The sequence below is a fragment of the Phlebotomus papatasi genome, chromosome 2 (assembly GCF_024763615.1).
Source record: "Phlebotomus papatasi isolate M1 chromosome 2, Ppap_2.1, whole genome shotgun sequence".
NCBI classification, from domain to species: Eukaryota; Metazoa; Arthropoda; class Insecta; order Diptera; family Psychodidae; genus Phlebotomus; species Phlebotomus papatasi.
Window position 1 is genome coordinate 20,798,848 of NC_077223.1, and position 27,924 is coordinate 20,826,771.

Sequence of the window (27,924 nt, forward strand, 5' to 3'; positions counted from 1 at the left end):
AAAGAAACTCAAAAAAAAGAGGAATGTTGGGAAAAATTCATACGTAGACCGGTAGACCATAACGTCCTTTCATGCCGACGTAAAAAATCGACATTTTGATTTTTTATTCTAAGTATTTTAAGAAATATAATAGAATTGTGTTTTTTAGGCTGGAAATAAGTATAATTCCATTCAATAAATTGAGCGTTAGGGTATTTGTTTTTGACCAAATTTAGGTTAATTTCTTTTAATAATTTCATTTTTAACTATAATTAATAAATTAAGTTCCATTTTCTGAAGTTTTGCATTAATTTTTACCGAAATATCGTAGGAAAAATGTTGAACGAACAAAAATTAAAGTCTTGGTGGCAGTGGATCTTAGGAAGTAAGAATAAGAGCCTTGACAGACCTGAGGATTAGCCTAAGGACGGCTTAGCGTAATTATATTAGAAATAATGGTTAAACTTAATTTTCCACTAAGTCGTCTCTCGGCTTAAGTCGTAAGTGTGTCTAAGGCATAATAACTAATTTCTATCAGATAATTGTCAAATTTGACAATATATCTGCAATACATGCCTCTTAATGTACCCCAAGGGTCAAAAGTCTTCTGTTGTTAGAGGCCAAAAAGACTTTTTGCTTCTAACAGTGTTGCTTTTCAGTGGAAAAAGGGACTTTTCCACCGAAATTTAATTGTAAAATGATGCTTGCTGTTTAGTCTGGTTATGTTCTGATGCTTTTGTCCCAAAATGGCATTCGTAAGTGACCTTGGGTCATTGTCGCATGAAAACTAAAAATTATTGCAAAAAGGGCTTTTAACAGTTTGATTAACATGACATGTTTTACGCTATTTGAAAGTTTCCTTTAAGGATTATGGGGTGGAATTATACTTATATCCACCACTGTATAATTGTATTCTGTATTTCCGTAAAGACCTTTTTAATTTCGAGACTTATTTATCAGGCCCTATAACATTCGCATTGGAGCTGGTTACGTTCATCTGTCCTCTAGTTCTACATTCTTACTAAAATAGGTTCCTGATTAACACCTATTGGCCCATTGTGCCCTAAGTCGGTCTACTTTTCTTGATGTATACAGTCTACCCTTAAGCAGTCTTTAGACTAGAGGTTTAGCTTAAGCAGTCTTTAGACTAGAGGTTTAGCCCCTCTTATCGAAAATCTGAAATTTATGAAATACAAGCAATTTCAGTGATTTTTATGAAGATTTCATTACCTTTAATGCACAATTCTAAGACAAAATTTTTATAAAATTTTGAGCATTGAGAAATTACAAAGTTAAGCCCCATAGGCTTGTGCCTTAAGTCGGAAGTCCACATTAGGAGAAAGTGGGACACATTTAAAATAGGGTTTTTTCTCCTATTTTTAAATGGACATAGACCATGATATAATTTATCAGCAAAAACCAATTGTGAAGTTAAACTACATCATGATTAGATGATGCCATTTTAAAATAAGAGCAAAAGCCCTATTTCAAAGGTAGCCTACTTCTCCCTACAGATTTCAAGAGAGATTAGAACCTGCTTTTGTGTCGTGACGACATTCAGAATAGTGCACCATTTAGTGCTACTCCCCATCCAATGCCATCACTAATAAATTTGCATTTTGTTCAATATTCCGAAATCCGGAATTTGAGAATTGTAAAAGCAGTTCTCAATTTCTCAACATTTTTATCACTGTTTTCTGGTCGTTTCAAATAGGGTAAAATGGGATAATTTGGGATCATGTCTAATTTTCAGAGATTTCCTATTTTAGATGGTAAAAGAGTAAGGACCGATGAAACACTCTCAAATGTAAAGTCTTGTACTTCTTCGTGGTTTTCTTTTTCTCTTTGGCCATCTGAAACAGTAAGAAGATCTCAAAATTCCACAATAGGCATAATTTCGAATTACACCATCTAACGTAATGCAAAAAGGTTTTATCAAGTTCGGAAGTAATATCGTTTTAGCATACTTTTTATCCTTTTTATCAAATTCAGTCTGACGTGTTACAAATCTTTTCTTTTAAAGCTACGGTTATGTACCTCGTGGTAAAGTTTCCGAATTTTCTGTAAGATCCCTCTGGCATATGGCCTGTGGAGTTTAAGCCAAAGCTAACTTTTACATACAAAGACGTAGAATTAGCCACGGATAGGATTAAACAGTGGCATGTTGTAGTTTGTCTTACACTGGTAAAAATAAAAGAATCAAATTGATCCTTTTGCAAAGGATGGATCGAATTCATATGTTCTATTATGAGAAATGTGCATTCAGAGTTAAAAATTTGATCCATCCTTTGTAAGAATGGATCAAATTTGGATCAATTTGATCCTTTTATTTTTACTAATGTAGAAGGAATATTGAGGAAACCATTATTTATTCCAAGAAAATAACTTCCTTCTTATTCAATGAAATATTTATCAGCCTGATACAAACATTTTTTCTACGAATTATACGCAATGAAAAAATTCATTTTCTGGCTAGTTCTACCCCGGTCTCCCCTATGGGAATTTCTCTGCAATTGCAACCGTTACGCAAAATAACTTAAAAGTGGGGACTGATCCACTTTTGGAAGTTTCTGATTCATGTGGAGGGATAAATATACTAGATTTCTGTTTAAATAACTTTTCCCTATCGGCTCTGTGAGCTGAATAAAGGAGAAGGCTTCAAATAGCTCCATATAAAAAAAGAGAACTTGCCATATGGAGGTGGTTTCAATACTTTACCAAAAATTCAACTTTTTCTTTCACAAAAACTGATCATATTTCGAGAATGAATAGATAAAACTTGATGCGTTTTTCAATGCTTTTCGTATTTTCTCTATCAAAGGGGAAAGCCTAATACCAATCAGCTTTTCGTTATGCATTCCGAATTTCACTGACTTGCATTTGATATGTAGCATTTAGCAATCTTACTAAGCATCGCAAAGCATAACAGTATGTTTTTATTCCTTAATGGAAGGATTAGTCTGTCGTTTCATTATCTGTTATTTCGTATCTCTAAAGATGGATTATTCTTTTTCCTCTTTGGCTCAGCAATTCTCGATGCTTCCTCAATATTTTTTGCCGTACCGTGAATCCTTTATCTTTCCGATTTGTGGAAGATTTAAAGTGTCATGAGTGTCTGAATTGTACAACTTTCTCCCATGTTCTGCCAATGGTACACTGCTGGCAATAATCATAGCTCCACTTTTTCATACTGGAAAATCTTTGAAAAAAAAATTTTTTGGAAAAAAATAAAAAAATCATTTGAAGGTATTTCCAAACCGATATGAAAAATCGCCATTAGAATTTCATACCGTTAGAATTGTGAGTACTGTGATAGAATCTTTATCAAAATGCCGATTTTCGGGTGGCAATAATTATAGCTCCACTCAATAAATTTGGCCCCAGGGTATTTATTTTCAATCAGTGAAGGTAAATAACTTTTAGTAATTTAATTAATAACTTTATTAAGCTAATTAGAATCATTTTTATAAAGTTTTTCGTGAATTTTGCTAAAATTTTGTAAGAAAAATGTTTAATGAACAAAAATAAGGGATTAATTAAGGTCTTGAAAGGGATGAAAATTGACAACCAAAAAATTTCCATAAAAATGACAAGATCCTATCACCTTTCATCCTAATTTGTTCAAATAGCCGACATATATGCATTTTAAACCACTCCTAGGGCTAAAAATCTTCTTTTGTTAGAGGCAAAAGTGTGCAATTTTCCGAGTTACAGTCGAAAAAAAACAAGTTTTCTACCGAAATTTGATGTAAAACAATGCTGACTGCTTAGTCTCATCATGTCCTGTTGATTCGACCCCAAACCAGAATTCCAAGTGACTAAGGTGGTCCTCAGAATACTGAAATAAAAAATTATCAAAAAGAAGCTTTTTGCAGTTTGATGAATAGAAGGTGTTTTAAGTCATTCAAGTGGTACAAAATTAGTTTTTTCGAATAAAAAAATTGATAGATCTTGTCTTAACTTGTTTTCTGTCTGAAAAAATAATTTTAAACCACCTAAATGATGTAAAACACCTTCTATTCATCAAACTGCAAAAAGCTTCTTTTTGATAATTTTTTATTTCAGTATTCTGAGGACCCCCTTAGTCACTTGGAATTCTGGATTGGGGCGGAATCAACAGGACACGATGAGACTAAGCAGTCAGCATTGTTTTACATCAAATTTCGGTAGAAAACTTGTTTTTTTCGACTGTAACTCGGAAAATTGCACACTTTTGCCTCTAACAAAAGAAGATTTTTAGCCCTAGGAGTGGTTTAAAATGCATATATGTCGGCTATTTGGACAAATTAGGATGAAAGGTGATAGGATCTTGTCATTTTTATGGAAATTTTTTGGTTGTCAATTTCCATCCCTTTCAAGACCTTAATTAATCCCTTATTTTTGTTCATTAAACATTTTTCTTACAAAATTTTAGCAAAATTCACGAAAAACTTTATAAAAATGATTCTAATTAGCTTAATAAAGTTATTAATTAAATTACTAAAAGATATTTACCTTCACTGATTGAAAATAAATACCCTGGGGCCAAATTTATTGAGTGGAGCTATAATTATTGCCACCCGAAAATCGGCATTTTGATAAAGATTCTATCACAGTACTCACAATTCTAACGGTATGAAATTCTAATGGCGATTTTTCATATCGGTTTGGAAATACCTTCAAATGATTTTTTTATTTTTTTCCAAAAAAAATTTTTTTCAAAGATTTTCCAGTATGAAAAAGTGGAGCTATGATTATTGCCAGCAGTGTATCAAATGTGATCAATCTGCTGACATGGCTTAAAAATTGGTACATTCACCGTGTCGGTGAAGTAGACGTGGGTATCGATAATACCATAGATGGATTGGGGGTATGGGAGCTCACAGTTGAAAATGATGTGGAAAACCATCGATGAGGAAGATGGGGAGAGGGGGGGTGGTGGTCTCGTTTTTGCCTACACTTTTCCCAACCATCAACTTTTCCAATGTGAGCACACCGAGTGTATGTCTCTAATTTATTGCACATGGAGGAGAAGCCTGTGAAAAAGTTACCAATTGAATACTAAGTGATTTTATGGGAATTTTATCTTACAACTCTTCTCCCATTCTCATTTTTTTTCAATCCACCCTCTTCTGACGTATATGAATATTATTCATCGACATCCTCCTTCACTTTCCGACCAATTCAACTTTGGCCTAAAACTTTTCTATGAACTTTTATTGCTCGAGCTCAACAGATATGGCAATATGTAATCTATTGATTTTTTAAAATCACGATTTCTTCTTTTTTAATGATGAAATTTTATTTCGACCTAATTTTTGCGACAAAATTATGGGAAACTGTTTGTCCGTTTGAGAGTTACTAGTGTTAGGGGACGAACGGTTAAAGATAGCTACTTGGGGTCTTCGGGGATTCTTTCACAAGTCGATTTTTTAACTCCCCACGGATGTAATAATTTATTTACGACACTAGCATTGAATAATTCCTTCGTATTCTCTTAGAAAAATTTAGTCCCAACTACCTCATATACAGTAATGGAAACTATAAAATACAGCAAGCATAGACCCATTCATATAATTAGCTAGGATAACTAAATGAAATAGTTGACCAATATTAGTTACAGTATCTTTTTCATTTAGTTTATCATAACTAAATCAGATTAGTATCGGGTACTTTAACATATTAGTTCCAATAACTAAATAAATGTGGTTGATACCCATCTTATTGGCTGTAATAACTATATCATATTAGTTGTGGTTACTATATAGCTCGAAAAAGCTTCAACACATAAGTAAAAAACCACTCTTTACTATTGAAAAAGTTGTCAGAACTTTATGAAAATATAGGCCCATTTATTTACTTACTAAAAGGAATTAGTGACCAATATTAGTTACGACATCGATTTCATTTAATTAACACAAGCAAATATAATTATATGAAACCATTATGAAATAATTTCCGCAACTTATCCACGTAAATATTGCCTTATGCTCTCACTACTAATAAATTTATTATAAGTAAAATGTTTAAAAATTATGAGAACTATTTTAAATAGATTTGACAAAAATCACACAATTAACTAATTTTCATTAGTAATGATGTCTAAATTTTTCTAAGAGTGTACAGAGTTTTAGATGCAAAAGTAGAAACCGTTCTAGAAAACGTATTTTTAGACCGATTGGGGCCGATTTAGATAACCCAAAAATCAATACAATTGGCCAGGGAGAAAGACCTACAAAGGGAATATATACATATGAAGGAGGGGTCGCTGAAGATGTAAAGTTGAAATCTCTTACCGTTTGGCCTCTAGCTTGAGCACAAGAACAGGAAAAGCGTGGTACCTTCGGACGGCTGAAGTTTCGGACAACTCATTTTTTTAATGGATATGATCCATTCTTCTTTGTCGGATATTTGAGTAATTGGATTAACTATTAAAATATAATATTATAATTCATGAAAATCATTAAAATAGGGGAGACTGGGGCAAATAGTCACAAAACGGATATTTTATTTTTTTACAAGCTACCCTAGCGCCCTAGAAATTTCTAATTAGTGCAGTTTTATAGGAAATTTACCGCTCTACAACTTTGTGAAAATCGTTTTCCTCTATTTTGTAAGGAAATACATTTATGGAGCTGTTTTCTAAAAGGTAATTTTGTGACCATTCTCAAAAATGCTGGGGCAAATAGTACCAGGTATGGGATATTATCATATTTTGATTTGCTTTATTACGGGTTTTCGTAAATTTAATAAATAGCTAGGTGACATATTTTTATAGAAAATTTATTCCTCTACACCTTTTTAAAACACAGTTTTCTCTAACTGAACGAGAAAAGTGCTTTTCAAGTCATTTTGGAAAAAAGCACACAAGAGACTGCTAATCGTTTGACAAATGCAAACAAAAAGCGACGAGATACGGAAATGACGTTTCTTCTCGCCGTGAGACATCAGAAATTGCTTCGGTCTTTGTTACTTTCTGCTCCATACCTTTTGTTACTTTTTACCCCAAGTGGTCATTTTTAATAAAAGGCTTTCTGGAGAAAAGAATCTTTGTAAAATTCTAAAATAGATAGTGGTTTCATATTCAAAGAGTCCAAATCATTTAAGTAATATTTATCAGTGCATCAATTTTGGAAAATAAGTAGGTCAAAATTGATATCTGCTGTAAGGAAAACATTTTAAAAATAGGGTTAAAAATTTCAATATTTTTTATTTTCTGAAATCCTTGTTCGAATTCTAAGAAACTTACGACTTTGAAGAAGGTCCATGCAGGCCATCTATGGAAAAAAAATTAAGCCGCTATCTTGGAAGATATTGAATTTTCAAATTTTCAATTTGTGACTTTTGCCCCAATCTCCCCTATTGAGAAAATGAATTGTTCTACGCACAATTATTGCAAAATAATTTTGAAGGTATTGCATCAAACTTTCTAGCACTACGCAAAGCTAAGATGCTTTATCATTCCTGTTTTTGAGCTTTTTTCTAAGAGATGAAAAGAATGTGTCAAAGGATGGGGGTAGATTTAAAGTGTTGGGGTTGGGGTTTACAAGAAGTGTTAAGAGTCTTTGAAGTGCTCCGAAGAAACAAGGAGCAAAAAAGAGCGGGCAATTATTTAGAAATGTTGTGTAAACTTTTTTTTCTGATCCACCCCAGAAAACATCCCATTCATAAATTTTCCCATCGTCGAGCACGTGAAGTGGATGAAAAAAAAAGGAAGATTCCCATGAAAATTCATCCCCAACATATTGTCTTATGGCAAGGAATTTAGCATGAATTGTGGCACAGACATTCTTCAACTTAAAAACTTTGTTTTCTTCACGAAAGCGTGTGAAACATTATGTTGTCGAAGGTGAATTTTCCTCTGTTGTCCCCCAACCATCTAAGCACCATCCCCCTCAAAAGAAATCCGTCAAGAAGTGAACTTTAATTTTTGGGGAAAAATTGATGGATTGATTTCTTCGGAAAGTTGCCGTGCGGAGAAAGTTTTATACTCTTTCGTGGGATTCACAAAAACTTTTACTTCATACTTCTTTTTTTTTGCATGGTTTGTTGTTTAAGAATTTGATCCTTCTGTATATATTCTTGATGTTTTCTCCTTGGGAATTTTTGCGCACCGCGAGAAAAGTCTTTGAATTGAATTTGTGTTATGTACTTCATTTAAAGAGATGGAGGATGCTTAAGGTGTAGCTAAAAACTGATTCAGAAAATTTTCCCGATTTTATTTCATTGAATATAAACATTTTCGGATACTTTTCCTCTTCGTTTGTGAATAACAAAATTCTTGTAAGATATTCAAACTCAGATGATGTTATTCTCTTGTTGATACCTGTTACTTGAATTTCACGAAGGAGCGATATATTGTTAACAATCTGTTTTTCTCGTATACGTAGAGTTGCAGGTCAAACGGTTAGAGATATCAACTTTAACACAATTTTGTTAATAAACCAATTTTCTTAAATTTAATCGTTCTTGTAGGTTCGCCCGTTGTTTTTGTCGAATTTAGGATGTGGACTGAGTAATACGGTTAATACGATCTTCAGACCAAAGGTTTATCCATACGACGACGTAGGGTAAGGGCTCATAATTTTGGACAGGCTGCTTATAAGCATCAATGTTAAAAGTGTATAGTGCAATATTTTCAAAAGTAATTGATATTTTTTGCTACTCTCTTTTCAGAAGAGTTGTTTAAAAACTTGGCAAGCTATTTATTGCCTTTGTTTTTACTAAAATTAGTCTTAATAGTTTAAAAATTAATTGTTATGCAGAGGTGAATTTGACTCAAATTTTGGACAACTTGGTTGTAAATTTTTACACCTTGGCTGTGTATTTGGACAGCTAATTCACTTCAATAGGAAACCCTTTGTTCTCCATTTCAAGAAACAATCTTACCAAGTCCTCTTTCTGTTCATGTAAGGGAACCGTAGAATCTCTCAAGAAGTCCAGAAATTTGCTATATCATTCATTAAAGTGAGTTGACTTCGGTAATCTAAGTACTCGCGGATTCGCTCATTCTCTGGCCTTTCCGGGAGTTTTTCAAGGTTTTTCTCACTACATATCGTTCATAGAGATGATGCTCCTTTATTTCTCCAAGCATTTAGAGAACCTAGTCATCACAAAAGCTAAAATTTCACGAGATTTTTAGAGAAAAACACCTGTCCAAAATAAGGAGTATCACCTCACTGGTAAATCTCTTACAAGGGAAGTTCTCGAGTCATCAAATTCAGATAAATCTGGGGCTTTGCTCAACTACACAGAAAGGCATCAAATTAAACGTGGTATATTCAAAAAGTGCGAAATCTGGTTATTTTTTTTTAATTCCCCAAAGTTGAAAATGACACCTAACACACTTTTCGCACTTTTTGAATATACCAGGTTTAATTTGATGCCTTTCTGCGTAGTTGAGCAAAGCCCCAGATTTATCTGAATTTGATGACTTGAATACTTCCCTTGTTAGAAAATTGCATATTTTTCACAGGAAAAACGTAATTCACATGACAAATATCACTTCAGGAGGGAAATTCTGTAACGCTCTGGCAATGTTAAATGATAAATTGGGTTCGAATCTTAGGAGAGCTTTTTCGAAAATGCGATTCTCTAGCCGTGACATTGCCATTTCAGCTCACGTGGCATTGTCAGTAGATCTTGAAAATTCAAAAATCTATTTGAAGATCCAAAAAAGAGACTTTCTTACTTTTTAATACTTTTGCAAGGTGGCATAAGTTACATCCTGTTCGAATTTCGAAGTGTTCAAGTGTCAAAATGTGACGGTCTTCACATTGTTGTGAGGAAAAAAAACAGAACAACGACGTTTACTGTTCTTGCCCCAGTATTTAATCAGTCCATTATCACTGAGTAACTCTTTTGCCAGCTTTTTAGTGTGATATTTGATAAATTTTCCCACCTTGATCGAAAATTTAGTATGAAAATTCGAAGTTGAATTTGAATTCTTCGAACTTCAACGACTTTTTGTGCAAATAGAGTTCCATTTACCTTTTATCCAAGACACTATTGGAGAATCAAAATCTACTTCTGTTTGAGCTCATTTGATATTTCTGGCAATTCAAATTACAATTAATTTTGTTAAACAAATCAATAAAGACGTACTGTATTTTCACAAAATCATCAAGTAAAGGGATTTCATTAAAAAATCGCAGAATTGCATTTTCGAACTCATTGTCAGGTTTCGAACTCACGCGTAATCAGGGGGGGTGACATTATCTCTGAAAAATGCGACCAGTTTTAGTGTAAATTTTTTCCAGTTTTCGTACACATTTCACAAGATATCTTCAAAACTACGTAGATTGCCAATTTAGGGTTTTCGGTTGCCTCTTCGTTATTAAATTGGCTTTTATATTGTATTAGTATTTTTTGATAATTCATTCTTCAATGACAGAAAACAGCTAATAAACTCAAAAGCTTTTTCGGCGCGCTAGAAACATATGGGAAACATAGGAAATGTCATGCCCATGCGCGTAATAATGCCAAGAAAATTACAGAATTCTCCTACAGATCAAATGTACAAATCACCATTAACGTGAATCAACACAATAATCAATGAATATTTAATATCACTTAAAAATATCGAGGAAAAATTCTTACTACTACACCACAGCTAAATAAGACTGAAGTAAACACGAAATTCTGTCATATTTCTCGTAAGCAATTGCTCACACTGATGTTTCAACCAAGCAATTTTTAACTAAAATCTTATTCAAAAATAACGAATTTAGTGTTAAAATCTTCCAAAAAGAACAAATATTTAGATAGAATTCATTATTCATCAATTATTGGAATAAAAATCCATAATTTTAAACAATTTATTTTTAGTGTCCAAATTAACCCTCAACGTGTCCAAATTTAGAAAATGTCCAAAATTATAAACTCTTACCTTATAGGCCCTTTAATTTATCAAGGCAGATTTTTAACGAAGTTGTGGCTTAGGATTTGGATAAATATTTAGAATAGGGGAGGGCTTTCACGCTTCGCAAACATTCTGGCTTCGAATATACCATATTTTTCCAATATTCCTTTTTATGTATTTGACCTTATTACTAATTAAAATTAAATGTTTGCGACTACAACACTCCTGTTGTTAATCCTACTAAGTACAAATGTTGCAGAAAGTTATAGTATGAGTATTTTGTGAAGTTTTTTTCAACTTTTCTATTGATCTTGATATTTATAAAATCTTTCATAAATATTTCAAAAATTTGATTAAAGAGACTTCTAATTCATTCAGGCACAAGTCCTTGACTGAAAATCTCAAGTTTTTTTTAATTCATAAGTTTTGTTCTAAACTTCTAAGGACTGTAGCTTCTCTGAAAATTTAAATATACCATAATTTTTTTTCATAAGCCTGTGATATATTCTCTTTAATCAAAGACTATTTATAGTCAAGAACTGGTATAATTTCACATTATCTGCCAACGTCTCTATAGAAATTCCTGCTCATTGACATTCAATTTATAAAGTTAAATTCCTTGCAAATTTTGCGCATTTAATGAAAACTTAATTGATGCTCAGTTCATGCTTTATTAAATTGCTGCTTCTGTATTGGTATATTTATCTTGAAATGTCAATGGAATAGCCACACGAAAAGCTCTGGAATGCCTTTGTCAGTCTTGTTTTCAGCTTTTCTATGTGAGAGTCAATAAGAAAAATCAACGGGAAAATTGAATTTTTCAGCCAATTTTGAGGGATGTTCACAAAAAAAAAGTATTTTTTATTATTCATGAAAAACTGTGGGAAGAATTCCAAAATAGACACACTTCGAATGTAACGTGTGTCTCGTCAGCATAGAATTTGTTCCTTTTCACTGCATTTCTCGTCCATCAAAGAGTTTCCAGGGAAATTTTTTTTCTTATTTGACTACTAATGGATTGTATGGATGAGAACAAAACAAGAAACACTTGTGTGTGGGATTTTGAAGGGAAATAAAAGCAGGATAAATTCAATTAAAAAGGCCGAATAATAAATCAAAAGCTAACGTTTTTTGTCCTGGAATTTCTAACGAGATTATCCATGACTACGTTTATACGGTAGAAGAAATTTGGGTTTATTTTAGTGCAAAGAATCGTTTGAGTGAGAGTCGGGTATTGAATTAAAGACCATGCTGGATTATTGTTTCCATTTTCGCCGCAACTGTTCTCAGTTTCGCCGCAACTGTTCTCAGTTTCGCCGCAACTGTTCTCAATTTCGCCACAACTGTTCTCAATTTCGCCGCAAATGTATTTAGGGTAAATTAAGATAATTCAAAACCTGCTCCAAATGGAAATTTTTCGCTACTCAAATGGAGACGTCATTGTTTTCATGATAAATGCAGTACTGAATTATATTATATTTAAATATTTTCTATACCACAGTTTCATTTTTTAGTTAATTTTGCTCTAAATAAAACGAAAATCCATTCATATTCACAAATTTTAATTTGTTAATTTCTCAGAAAAATTAAAAGTGTACCTTTTCACCATCGAATTTTTCATCGATCGACATGTTTTCCAATGAAAAACACAATGAGGTGACTGTTGTTTATTCGTTTTGTTTAATATTTATGTCATATTTCTGGCTAATTTTAATTAAATTAAGTGGTAATCTTTATTGTTAACGGTACGTGAAGTTTTCATCACTTATTTCACTTATTTCGTGAATAAAAAGGGTTTTTCTGAAGTGTCTGCAAATGCTTCAATAGGAAACCCCGGAAATATAATTTTTTTTGGAGAGATTTTCTTATTGTTTTAGATGGTAAAGGAGAAAAGACAGGAATAAGAACAAATCCTGCACTCAAGAGCAACTCAACAAGGTTTTGGAAGCCTTTCGTCGCGGTTTCACTTACACTGTTTGTCTCCAATTAGAAACTCTCCCTTGTCTCCATTTGGATTAATATGTTTCCAATAGAAGCATTTTACGCTCGCGTATTTTTCTTGTATTTAAGAAGTCTTTAAATTATATCTAAAGAGTTTGCACTAAACAGTAACATTCTAGAAGAGTCAAGGAGCAAATTTATATAATTTTCTTCAGAAAAAATATGAACTTAATGTGTTGAATCTTCTGTCAAAGTTAAAGCGTCTGGAAATGGTTTTGAATTAGGACATTTATTCTAACCCTCTTTACAAGTCGAACCTGCGTTGTCAAATGCTTTCTATATTCTTCTAAATTTATTTGACTCACTGAAAATTTGAGACGAATTAAGGTATTGAAGAAAATCTTGATTATTTATAGGGGAATGTTGGCATGGTTCACACAGAGTGAACCTTCAAACAACGCAAATTTTCTCTTTGTTTGCAAAGTTCTAGTTCGTCATTTCTTAGCCATAAGATAGTTAATTATTAAGCTCATGAAGCGGGATGAGAAATGGTAGGTCAGCTCTTTGCAAACAAAGAGAAAATTCGCATCGTTTGAATGTTCACTCTGTGCGAATCATACTTACATTCCCCTAAATTGGTACAAAATACATAGAGGAAAATCGAGACATTAAAAAATATTACCTTTGTCGATATTTGAACAATCCTTTTATCAATTCTGTTAGCTAAAAACCACCTTGTTCGATGAACTCCTGCCTCAACTAACCCCGCTCTCCCTTACTTGATTCCATGAATTGAAACATGTTTAGTCCGAGATTGTAAAGTGTGTAGCAGTTATCTGTTCTCTAAAAATTGCTAAAAGGGATTGCAATTAATTGGGTTAAATTAAATGCTGATGAATACGACAAATATTGCCAGAGCAATTGAGCAATTTGCATCATTCCTTTGAACGTGTCGGGCGGAAAAAAGTTGACCTCGTTGACCCTAATGGTTCCATCTCTAAGGGTTGTCTTTGTTTATTTATGTGGGAAAATTGCCTGAGAGTTGTTCCATTTTCCAATTATCTCTCTACACCTCATTTTTGTGGTGCTGCTCTTTTCACAATTATCTTACTTTTTTTCTTTATTCTCTCTTCTCATCCTCACTGTCCTGACCACAAAATTGGCGCTTCTATCCCTCAAAGAACGATGATTACAGCAACGATAGAGATTATAGATTTGAGGGGATGGACGGTGTGGATTTGATTGCTATTGATGAGACAACCGAAGCCTGGGAGTTCTGGTCCAAAGATGATCTCTTGGGACTTACACCCCTAATTCGGGTAACAATAAGAAATTTTGAAGAAAAAAAAAGTCCAATTCGAAATGCTTCGGTGAAAACCATTAAAATTACAAATGTTTTTATGCTAGAAATTTTTTTTCCACTTCAATTTAATGTGTTTTTGCATTTCCAAAATCCCATCTTTTTCTTTATTTCCAAGAGGCTGCTCACTTTTTCTTATAAATTGCATCTTTTCAATAATGCATTTTTTTTTATTACCTTTAAACATTTTTTTCAAGTTAATTTTTGTAAGAGAATTACAGTTTTGTGTTTTACAAAAACCTTCAGAGTTAGCTCCAAGAAATTTCTTAAATACGAAAAACTGTTTCTTTCGTATTTTGAACTTTGAGATTTTGGTGTGACGGCCTTTTTCTAAATACGGAATATGAAACTAAGATTAGTAAAATTTTATTATTATAAGGCATTTAGGGTTAACAAGCCTTGATATAGGCTGTTGAAATTATATAATTCTAATTGCGGAAGGGTGGGACAGTTTCACGCATAGAGATAACAAAATTAACTTTTTTTCCTCAGAATTTTAACACTTTTTAGGTGTAAAAATATATCAGCATTTTTTAATGTTAATTTTACACCTTTTTAAGGTTAAAATTAACATGAAAAAGGGTAGCTTTAACCCGTAATACATCTAAAAAGGGTAATATTTACACCGATTTTGGATCAATACTGTAGGGTAAAATAAACATTTCCGGAATGTTATTTTAACTTTTCCGGATTTCTCTCGGAATTGTGCTATATATTTTAGATTGTCAATACCCAACCGAAAGTAACGGGGTTTAATTTATTTGACTATGATCTTCTGAAAAAGAGTTCAACTGTGTATAATTGCCCCACGGTATTTAGTTATACCAAAACCGAGAAAATCATATCGAAATAACCTGCAATTTTAAAAATTTAAGGTTTTAAAGATTTTTTAAAATTTTTTTACTGCTTAAATCTCGAAACTTCACAAATTAATAATGTTAATCCCAGTTGCATTTATTTTTAAAACACAGTAATCAAGTCAACCAATGTTGAGATAAAGAGCTTAAAGATCTGACTTTTTTTTTAATACTCCAAAATGTCAATTAGAAACATTTATTTCTGGATATAATTCAGTTTTCGAATCGTATCAAAAACCATTTCAACAATACGAGCTTTACAAAAGTTTAAAAATTTCGAAAATATGCAAATCATTGGGTGAGCAACCCCCTCCATGTTATTTTTTTATTTGTTCCTTTGATCAAGCTTTTTAATTACACTTCCAAATAGAAATTTATCATTGTAAATTTTTTTTCTGGGCTTCAGCCATTTCATTATCGAATTCTTTTTGTCCTCTTTCACTTTTTCATTTTTTATTTAAAAAAAAAAGATCAGACTCATTCTCAGCAAAAACTACCTTAATTATTTTTGCAGCATTTTACGGGGTTTCAATTAAATTATTTCACCACTGAACATTTTGTTAATTTCTGCATTTTCTCTTGTTTTGCATGACCTTTTTTTCATCATAGTTACTCTTCGTCCTCTTGCAAACTTGTTTTTTCGCTTATTTTTTTTATAGCTTTACTCCAATCTGAGGTTTTATAGTTCAATGGTTTTTTGTCATTGGATAAATTATGCAAATATAGACATTGTTTCTGTTTCACCTATATCACTTTGTGTTGATTATTTCACTGTAGGGCTAGAACACCACTTATGATCAGTGCACAATGATTTTTGTTTTGTAAATATATTTTCAAAATTGCCTATGAGAATGAATTAACTTTAGATTCATTCGTACGCCTGATTTCCATAGGCAATTTCGAAAATATGTTTACAATGTTTGTTATGTGGTGGGCATTATGCAAAATGCACAATATCTTTTGTTTAGTAAACATATTTTTGACATTTCAGTGAGGGTGAGTGAGATCTAGATCTAGTCATCTCGCTCACTCTCATAGGAAATTTTGGAAACATGTTTACAAACAAAATTTATTGTGTATTGAGCATTAAACCCATTGCACAATTACTTTTGTTTTGTAAATATATTTTCAAATCTGCCTATGAGAGTGAATGATCTCTAGATCCATTCGTCTGAGTCACTCCCATAGGTATACCTTGTATCAAATGGCCGCGGAAATTCCATTTCAAATTTATCGTCAAATTCCGCTCATTCCATGGAATTTGACGCTTCATTTTAGAAGACATTTCCATGGAATCTTCACACGGATGATATTTTAGAATTGTAGGGCTCCATGGCAAAGCGAACAACAATCCAATGGAAATCCAACGTCACTTTCCAAAGACTTTCTAAACCAAACGTGGAACGTCAGTGAATTCCACAGCATGAAATATATATTGAAAATTCTACTATTATTTCTATGGATTTTTCTGAAATATACCCCCTTTTTCAGGAAGATTCCTGAAAAAGCGAGGTGACTTGATCTACCCCCATAGCAAACTTCCGTGGAAATTCTATTGGAAATTTTGCGTCAAATTCCGCTCATTCCATGGAATTTAGACGCTAAATTTCCGCAGTCTTCCATGGAATTTTTCCAAGGAGATGCCATAGAAAATGGCCATTCCTTGGAAAATTTGAACAACATTCCATGGAAATCCAGCGTCACTTTCGAGTGGAAGTCCATGGAAAGTTTATATGGAAAATTAAACGTAAAACGTCCGCGGATTCCACTGGTTTTTTCCATGGAATATTCTCCAAAAGCAACAGGCCCCCTTTTTTGTAGGAAAATTCCTGCTTATTTCCTGGGAAAATCCAAGGAATAATTCCACGGAAAATTCCACTACCTTTCTATACAGTTTTTAAAAAAATTCCATACTTTTGTTTTTTCGTTTTACCGCTAGAAAATGTTTGTGGCGCTACAAAATAGATGAATTATTTTGCTCGCAAATTTTATGCAAAGATCTTAGTGATTTCTGTATTACCCATAATATTATTAATTATGCGACGCTGCGTTTTGTGTAGATAATAGTGAAGTGATTACATTAAACAGACTGCAGACCTAAAATATACGTGTTTTTTTTCATGGAATGTATTTTTTAGGATAATAATTTTTTTTGTACGATAGCTTTTTCTTATGTAAAGTGTAAATTCGTTATCGCTGATTCAATAAAACATATTAAAATCCTCGTGGTACTATTTTTTTTAATAACAAGGAAATGAAAATATGAGATGGATGTGACAGCTTAATTTGTTCTCCATTTTCTTTGGTGGAAAAACCCATATACAATCCGCGTAAATTTCCTGGGAAATATTCCACTTTTAATCGACTTTTAGGCCTCCGGCACACCTTTTTGATCAGGAAAATTTCATACAGTCGAAGTTCGAATCCTTTTCTTTCTTAAAAACTTTGCACATGCCTATCTCATTCTTTCGTACTCTTCTTCTTTTTTTTAAACGTCACAACAAATTCTATTTAGCTCAAACGAATTTAGGAGAGCGAAAGGAATGAGATAGTCATATGCAAAGCACGTGAGAAAGAAAGAAATTTGAATTTCGACTTCATGAAATTTTCCTGAACTAAAAGGTATGCCCGAGCCAATAGAAAATGATTCGAAAATCACATTTCTTTCGAGATAGAGGAAAATAGTCCTCTGCAATGTTGTAGAGCAGTAAATTTCCTATAAGGATATGCTCATTATAAAACGATTAAGTTTTTTTTGAGCTTGTGAAAGAATTAAATATGCGTTTTGACAAGTTTTGCCCCAGTCTTCCCTATACTCAGCCTGTAAAATCTAAACTCAAAATGGCTCTCCTGTAAAGTTGGCTATTTGTGACTTATTCGTTTTATATTCATAGCCGTCGATTTGACAGAACTGTCATTTCAAATTTTACATGAACAATTTTCCTTTTAACCAAACATCCTTTTGATAAATTTTTAATAAAAGAGTGACGAGCTTTTTTCATTCAGAGTATAGTAGCCATAATGGGTGCTTTTGTCCTATATGATTTTGTGATGCATTTGACTGGTTATTTTCTCTGTTGTTTCATGTTTTATTTAAAATTTTAGCATTAATTTTTAATGAATCATTTTGTTGTGATTATTTTATTACAATTAATGACGGTTTGGTTTAATTTGAGTGTTGTTTGGTTTATAAAAAAAAAATATTTTGGGATATTTGATGGAAGTACAACGGATGCATTAGCTTTTATACACGCAAGAATATTTGAATAATTATTTAAATGTTAATGAGATACTCGAGTTCAATTTAATATGATTTTCCTGCTGAAATTGCTTTATGTCAGCCATTTAGGTAAATATTTGGCATTGAAGTAAATTTTATTGGGTGTTGGTTTTAAATATATTGTAATATTATATATTGAAAATTAGTCTCATGTGTGTTTGTACTTTATATTGGGCCGTTATCAAAAGGCATAACGATCGTAATCAGCAATATTGCAATTATAATCGTTTTCGTTTGCATAATTTCTATCCATATGAGTGGAGAGAAAGAGAGAAATTTGTACCAGGAGGGTGGCTATATATCATTAAAATGCATGATAAATGGGCTAAAATGGTTTCATGTAGACCATCATATGGGGATGTCTGGTGGAAAATACACATGCTTTTAATTTAATGTTTGAGGAAACATTTTTTATGGGGTCTCCCCTCTTGGCCGGGTGCTTTTTTTTCTGCCTAAAGTGAGCCCCAAACAACAATTTCACCCACTAATGCTCCTACTGTGTAAATAATAAAATTTTTCCACCTCAATTGCACTTTCATACTCCTTTTTTCTGCACATTCTTCTCATAGTGTGTACAGAACAAATATATATATTTTTTTGGGGGGTTAGATTTTTCACATTCCCTCACTGAAAGTTTGTTTACTATTCCGTCTTTTGGTATTTTCATTCTGGACATTCCCCCTTTTTTCACCACTCATCCCCAAATGTCTTGGTGATGCCCATAAAAAAAACAACACTTACACAGTCCATAAAAAAAATATCAAGAGAGATTTCAATCAAAATAATAAATAATTGGATTAAATAAATCATAATGCGCCAATTCATTGTTGGAGTTGCTCTTTTTGCCTTTCAGTGGATTTTTTTCCTGACTCAGTAAATATATTTTATTTTGCTCTTCATTCAATACAAGTAAATCTAATTTATTTGATAGTCTCTTTTGCACCTTCTTCAACTAAATCTGATTTATCCCTCATCTAGAGGGAATATTTAATTTTATTCACTCTAACAAGTGTTCAGAATTTTACCGTGTTTCACTAACTTTGTCAATGTGATTTTATATTATGAAATTTATTAAATGTTTATGTGGTTTTATCAAGGGGCATTTCAATGTAGGAAAATTGGTGCTTTTTTTTACAGTAGACTCTCTCAAATTCGGGCATTTGGGACTGAAATGTCACCCGAATTAGAGAGAAAATCAGGCATGAATTTTTTTGAAATGCAACGATTTCTTGTTTACTTGCGTATTCATATTCAATTTACATGCTCATATTAGGGTGAAAGGAACACCTATTGACACTTTAAGAACTCGTGTCAGGATCTATTGACACCATTTTTTGTACCATTTAGAATACAAAACTTGAACACTTATCCTTAACGAAAAACGTAGATTAATTAAAAAACGCCATATTACTTACATTTTATTAGATACATTAAATAAATTTCAAGATTTGACAAAAGTGTCAATAGGGCTTCCCTGTCGAAGAGGTGTAAGTGTGCCTAATTCTGGCCAGCTTGCAATTTCGGCCACCTTTTTTGTTCCTCGAATTTTCATGAATTTTTAGTTTTTACTTACTCCAGAGATTATACAATGCAAAAGAATAACTAAAAATGTAGCTTCGACAAACGAGATAACGTAAAAAAGACATTTGAAGAATTCTAGAAGGGCAAGGAACTGTGAGAATGAAGGTGGCCGAAATAGGGCACAAAACCTATGTCTACATTTTTATTCATTTTAAAATGTATTAAGAATGTTTTTAATGTAAATAATTACGATAAACTGTCTACAAGGTTCTAAGCAACACTCCTTAAGTAGAAGGAATGAAAAAAATCAATTTCTATTAAATATATTACATTTCAAACATGAGACTTTGGCGCTTGCATGCAACTATACCGAAATTTGGCACACTTACCCTATTTGTTCTGTATTCAACTTTGAAATGTTATTTTGTTTTGATGTCTCTAAAAAAAATACACTCAGCTCTCCGATATCTGGCTCTTCGATATCCGGATGACAGCTGTCAAACACAACTCATTTCGTCTTCCCCATTTTTACATTTTTGGCTGTCGGACTCAATCAGGTTCATATAGCCATTTCGCTCACTCTTATTCACATACGAGGTCCATCTCCTTTGCTCCCTTATCTTTATTTATACTTGCTTCTTGACATTTTTGCGTTCAAATTGTAGCCCTAAAGGACGGTGAAAAACTATTTTCTAATTATTCACCGGACGCGCTTCAATCAAGAAAATCGAACCAAGGGTTTCTGCCCCTGCGTCACAAAGCTAACAATTTACCCATTAAGCTACCGAGAAGAAACCCCTTCCGATATCCAAAGACATTTCTTCGATATCTGGCTGACAGATGTCAAACACTGACGGTTCATGAATTAAATTTTTTTTTTTTTACTAAGCATACATTTTTTTTCATCGTGTCTAAATTTTTATTTTATCAAAGTTTACGATGCATAATGCCCAGCGCGCAATAGCTCTTGTTTGTAAATATGTTTTCAAGATTTCCTGTGAGAGTGACCGAGATGACTAGATCTGGATCTCACTCACTCTCATTGAAATGTCAAAAACATGTTTACAAAACAAAAGTTATTGTGCGTTGAGCATAATACCCAGTGTACAATAATTTTTGTTTTGTAATTTTTTTTTTATTTCAGTGGCAGTAAATCTTGACCTAGATCTAGTCATCCCGTTCACTCTTGTAGTCCATTTTTAAAAAATGTTTACGAACAAACATTACTATACGCTGGGCATAATTGTGATGCAAAATCAATCGTAAACACACCACAAAGAAAATTCTGTTGGTTTTCTTGACAGACTATTGCCCAACGCACAATAACTTTTGTTTTGTAAACATGTTTTCAAATTTTCTACGAGAGAGAGCGAGATAACTAATGTAGAGCTCACTCCTTCTCACAGGAAGCTCCGAAAACATGTTTGCAAATCAAAAGTCATTGTACGTTGGCCATATAAATTCAAACAAAACCAAATATAAAAATTGTTATCCAGATTGAAAAATTTAAATGTCATTTTGTCCCCCAATCTGCCGGATATCAGAGACAGCTATATAGGTTTTTATCTGTCATTTTCAATCCCATTCATTTGCACAACAGAGAATAGAATACTAAAATTATCGTGCGTAATGGAAGTAACATGAATATTGTAGTATTTTTTTTAAAAACGACTGTTGGAGGAAAAACTAAATCTTTCAGTCAAAAGTTGAACTTTCTAACGATTAGTATAAAATTAGTTGACACGAGGTAAAATTTCCTAGTTTCATTCCCAAAAGTTCTACAAATTGTGACATAAAATAAAATAAGAAGAGTTCAGTAGATAATCGTCTTAAGGGGTAACATCTACCAGAATCACTATAAATTATTTATCGTTCTTTTTTGTGAATTTTTGTGGCTTAGCTTATGAATCGATTAATTTAAGAGGACCATGTTTCGAATACAAAATAGCGCCGCAGCAATGTGCGATCGGAGGGTAAATTTGTTTTCGGGCAACTCTAGTTGCTCAGATAGATGGTCAATCTTTTTTGGTAGAAAAATCGTGTTTCTTTCTTCAAGTTGCTGCCAATTTTGTAAAAATGAATATAGTCTGAATTAGAACTATTTTTCTCTGATGTTTCCTCAATATTGTTGTATTATATTAATTTCCTCAATAAATTCCACCTTTTTAACAACAAATTAAATTGAGAAAATTTTCTAAAGTAATTTTCCTTAATTTAGGAAAGTGAATTTTAGATGAATCAGTGTTTGGCAGCTGTCCGATATCCAAAGTGCTGGATATCGGAGAGAGCTGCGTACAGAAATTTCAACTTGTTTTTTCTGTGGAGTTCTAATATTTTGTTGTTCGTGATAATATTAATCATAGTGTATTAACAATTGACAATATCGTTTGCGAATTTGCTTGAATAATAGATCTTAGCTTAGAACTGGCATAAAACGTTAAATCGAATAAGAAGAAGAATTAGCAACCTGTCAGTTTAAAGGCCGTCAAATTAACGTCATTTTTACAGCTTAAAATTTTAAAGGGTGCCCTCTATTATCATTTTCAAAAAAAATATTATTATTATTAAATTTTATTCTTTCAAAAATTGTAATTTTTTGTGTGCTAGAATATTTCTATTTTCCATCTAGAATTCTTTCAGCTTTGACGCTATTTTCATTGATTAACCCTCTTTTGTGTAGTTTTTGACTCTTTAACCCCAAATAGTTTTTTTTCTGTGTGTTTGTGTTGATGACAAAAAAGGAGGCCACAAGAAATAGTTACGAGCTGAAGGAAAAAAAAAGCTTGTTCAATGATAAATAACTCTATTTTTGTCATCCTTTTGCATGACAACAATTATGATAATTATTCAAACTTTAATGTGTTTACTCGTACGGCAATTCCGCAGCACTTGTCCGCTTCCTCCCTTATTCTGTCATAGGCATTAACTTAATTTTCTGCTCATTTTCTTATTCCTCCCTCTCACCCACGAAATCTGCCGTGTGGGCTAAATGGGATGTTTCTCCAGGTGCTGGCCATCGATCGAGATACTGGGGACAATGGCAGGGTGACCTATGCCTTGAAATCGGGCAAAGGAAAGGCCAAGTTCCGGATGGATCCAGATACGGGAATTGTCTATGCAGCAAAGAACCTCGAGGTAGATACGGAATTTGATCTGCTCGTGAGAGCTGAGGACAATGGCGTGCCCAAAAGAGCTCAAACCACAAGAGTTAGTGTCTTGGTGGTAAATGTACCAACGGAATCTCAACATGTGCCCCATGTGAAACATCCGGAACAGCATGTGGAGGTTACAGAGAGTGACCAGCCTGGTTTTCTCGTTACCCTCATTCAGGCTGCTGACGAGGATGACGATAGTCTCTGGTGAGTTTTTTTTCATTTAGTGCATTTATTTCATTTATTTAAATCCCTTTGGGAAATAAAGTACAATAACTTTAAGCCGATTTTATAGAGATTTGAAATACATTTTAAATCAATTTAAAAAAAAACTCAATATTCGACATTCAATGCAACATTTCACACATAATATTATAAGTCATAATAAAATATTGATAAATGGTAATTTAAAAGAGATTTACTTGATTTTTTTTTGTGTTTCCCAAATTAACACAAAAATAATAATAAGCTTGAACAAGTTTATGGCAGCTGAGATTCTTTATCGTCAAGCTCGGTAGGCTTGCTACTTTAGATTGTTTTACCTTGAAAAGAATTCAAGGAAGTTTATTTTTTTTTTCATTTTGAAAAATATGTTAGAACATCATTTTCAATTGACCATATAAAGGAGGATGAGCAAAAATGTATTAGAGACGGATAAATTTGTCGTCTAAGACTAGGGGGCATATTCTGAGGTGGTGAGTTTCTCACGTGAGAAATTCACGGCTATGAGATCACCTTTAGTAAGCATTTTGTCAAGCTTTTGTAAAAACTTTCATATGAATTCTCAGATGCTGTAAGTGTTTTACGTGACACTTTTTGTGAAAGCTTCACCAAATGCTTACAGGCAACGATCTAAAAATCTTGAGTTTCTCACGTGAAAAACTCACGCATCTCAGAATTCATCCCTAGGTCCATTTTGTAGATATTGATGATTTAAGAATTGCTGAGATCCAGGTTAAAAAACAGACTGTCACTCCTTGAAAAATTAACGATATCCTAATTAAAAATCACAACCTTGTTAGAGTAGATTCTGTGAATTAAGAACCCTTTTTTATTGGCTTAATTTTGACACAAGATTCAACACAGATATAAATATAATTTTTCCCGTAAATTCCCATAAATTCAGTCCTCCTTCTAGAATACCAGCAAGTAGAGCAATATCTCTAATCATAGTTTAAAAAGGTGACTTTGTCCCTATGCTGTTTGTAAGCTTTTCTTCAATTCTGGTACTTGGGGATAGCCTACGTCATCCGATGTACCATTTGCGATCTCTGAATGAAAAATTTAAGATATAGAATTAAAGAAAAGTTTGCGAACAACACGGGGACAAAGTCACCTCCCAAGGCCAAGATCACCCGGATTTACAGTACGAGAATGCAGAACAGTGCTTTAAGAAATGAGTTGACCTAAATGGGAACAAGGAGAATTTTTCAATTGGGAACGGCGTATTTAATACGTAATAGTGAAAGACTTCCAGTACCTTACTAACTTGCAGTCTCTTCAGTAAAGTCATGAATCTGTGTAAATGGTAACCTGCCCATTAGTTCAATAAAATGAGATTGAATGAGATTGGTGAAGAGGTTTCTGACAAGTAGGGTAAATGTCCTAATTCAAAACCATTTCCAGACGCTTTAACTTTGACAGAAGATTCAACACATTAAGTTCATATTTTTTCTGAAAAGAATTACATAAATTTGCTCCTTGACTCTTCTACAATGTTACTGTTTAGTGAAAATTCTTTAGATATAATTTGAAAACTTCTTAAATACAAGAAAAAAAAGTGAGCGTAAAATGCTTCTATTGGAAACAAATTAATCCAAATGGAGATAAGGGAAAGTTTCTAATTGGAGACAAGCAGTGTAAGTGAAACCACGACGAAAGGCTTCCAAAACTTTATTGAGTTGCTCTTGAGTGCAGGATTCGTTCTTATTCCTGTTTTTTTCTCTTTTTTCCATCTAAAACAACAGGAAAATCTCTCCAAAAAAATCATATTTCCGGGGTTTCCTATATTGAAGTATTTGGAGACACTTCAGAAAACCCCTTTTTGTTCACGAAATAAGTAATTATTTCATTTGAAAACTTCACGTACCGTTAACAATAAAGATTAGCACTTGATTTAACCAAAATTAGGCAGAAATATGACATAAATGTTAAACAAAACGAATAAATAACAGTCACCTCATTGTGTTTTTCATTGGAAAACATAGTCGATCGATGAAAAATTCGATGGGGAAAAGGTACACTTTTAATTTTTCTGAGAAATTAACAAATTAAAATTTGTGAATATGAATTGATTTTTGCTTTATTTGGAGAAAACTTAACTAAATAATGAAACTCTGGTATAGAAAATATGTAAATATAATAATTTAGTACTGTATTTAACATGAAAACAATGACGTTTCCATTTGGGGTAGCGAAAAATTTCCATTTGAAGCAGATTTTGAATTAGCTTAATTTACCCTATTGTGTCAAAAATATTTTAGGAATTCCAACTTTTGGGATATGAAACAGTCAACTTTAGAACAAAATTTAAAAAACAAAAATTTTTTGAAAAATTTTGAAAATTCGGCCGTTGGTAGCTGATTTTCGGTAACATTCCTCAAAAAAAAGCAGACCTTACGGTGGGCAGGATTTCTCCCAGTAGATTCATCTGAAATCAAAAAACCAAATATACTCTGTTAGAGGATTGGTTGGACCCCTGGGTGAACGAAGGATTTTTGAAAAAAAAAAAAAACAAAATTTGGATTTTTGGCAAAAGTTTTTGTAGAAAAAAGTATCAATTTTTACCCTATTTTTCAACACATTTTATATTGTAAAAATGGTTCTGATTAAAGGAAGTGCAATTTCTTTGTTTGAACAGTAGATAATACTTCTCAAAACAAGTATGCAAAATTTCAGAAAAATCGGTTCAGTAGACTCTGAGTAATCTTGTCTTGACTACCGCATTGTAAAACGGTGTTTTGAGAAAAACTCGTTTAAAGTTTCACAACAATATGCGCGCGCGGGCGGAATGCATAACTAAAACTGCTCTACCTCCAAGAGTTTTACTCCGATTGACTTGAAATTTTCAGAAAATATTTTTCAAATGTTATACTATAAAATAAAAAAAATGATTTTTTGACCTGAGACACCCATGTAACCCCTTAAAAGAATTCTTAAAGTCTCGGTTCTATTCTATTCTATTTTGCTCATTCTCCTTTGTTGTAAATTTCAAAATTAAGCACAAATTCTAACTATGAAATTTGTGGATTTGGTAAGTGAGGAAACTGTTGATTTCAGGTACGATATCGTTTCCGGAGATGATCGGAATGAGTTTTTCATCGGACGCGACAATGGGAACGTTCTGCTAGTGAAGAAGCTCGATTGGGAGATTCAGCGTGAGTACAATCTCACGATTTCGGTGACGGATGGCGTGCACGTAAGTCACGCATTCCTCTACGTCACTGTCCTGGACATCAATGATCACCGTCCAGAGTTCTCCCAAAGCATCTATCGGGTCAATGTGTCTGAAAGCGTTGAGGATGGGACAGAAATCCTTCAGCTTCAGGCCACTGATGCCGATGCTGACAAGAAGCTCTTCTACAGTCTCCATGCTGCCCAGGATCCTTCCTCGCTCAAGATGTTCCGCGTGGATGCAGTAACAGGGGGAGTTTTTCTAGTGCAGAAGTTAGACAGGGAGATGCTGAAGGAGCATGTTTTAGTGGTAATTGTGCGTGATCGTGGTACTCCGGCCAAAAAGAACTATGCGCGTGTTGTGATAACAGTGATTGATTACAATGATCATGCGCCGGAATTCACCACGAGAATTGTTCAAGGGAAAGTATTCGAAACCGCGAGTATTGGGTCAATGGTGGTTCAGTTGTATGCTACGGATCGAGATCTTGGGGATAATGCTAAGATCACGTATTCAATAGTGAGTGGTAATATTGGAAGTGTGTTTAGTGTTGATGGACAAATGGGAGTTATTGCTGTGGCTAAAGAACTGGACATGACTTCAGTCTCCGAGTATATGCTTCAGGTGAGTTAATTTTCTCTATTTTTTTCTAAATATAAATCAAAAATGTTTCATATGAATTTATTCATTTGAATGAATAGTTAAACAAAATATTTTTGGTGACAATAGCGCAAAAAATAATTTACAAAACATGAAAATTCATAAACAATTGCAGAAATTAAACATTTCATAACTTTCGGGAACTTAATTTTTCTTTCTTAATTTTATCTTGGACAGCACACCATATTGGCTTTATCCAAGACATATTCCTTTTTAATATTCGGAAAAGCGTAAATTGCAGCACAATGGTATAAATTTTGGTAAAAATGCCCTCCAATTCTGAGATAAAGAAAACTTTATGTCCCCAGCACATCTTTTAGATCAGTAAAATTTCATGAAATCCAAATTCACGTCCCTTTTTTGGAAACCTTAAGAAGGAAAATCTTCGATCCATTAAATTGCGATAGGTTTTTTATTTGAAAAATAGACGCGGACAGGTATCACACTGAAAAGTGCTATTTTTTCTTTGATAAGTAAACCAACTAGAATGATTTCATAAACGACAAATTAATAAATTAGCTGGTTTCTGTGCATACAACCAACAAATTAAATTTGTTGTGATTTTAAAATGAAGAAAACGTGTTCCGAAAAATCGAACATAGTCGTAAACAACAACATTTGCTATAGAAAAGGGAGTGACTTTTTTTAATTTTATGAAATTATTCTGATTTAAAAAGTGTGCAGAAGTCATAAAAATATTTTTTAAATCATTAAGTCTAGCATTTTTAAATTTTAATTAAATAATGACTTTTTTTAATATTTAAATTTTCCTGTTTTATTAACAGAAATTTAATAATATTGAGCAAATTTGATAAAATAAAATTATTTACCAAAATCCATTTTTCTACTAATCAAAATTGATTATTTTTTACTGATCAAATTGCGTCTGTAATTGACGACGGAAATAACATTTTACTGCCATTTTGGTTTTAAGTTTATT

General features: G+C 32.8%; 1 protein-coding gene across 1 annotated transcript in view; it reads left to right on the forward strand.

Moving 5' to 3' along the window:
• Positions 1-27,924, forward strand: part of LOC129803081 (fat-like cadherin-related tumor suppressor homolog) — a 336,090-nt gene that overhangs the window by 197,255 nt on the left and 110,911 nt on the right. The window contains exons 7-8 of the mRNA XM_055849423.1: positions 22,785-23,137; positions 26,210-26,948. Coding sequence (XP_055705398.1) covers positions 22,785-23,137; positions 26,210-26,948 — 1,092 coding nt within the window. The remainder of the gene's footprint in view (positions 1-22,784; positions 23,138-26,209; positions 26,949-27,924) is intronic.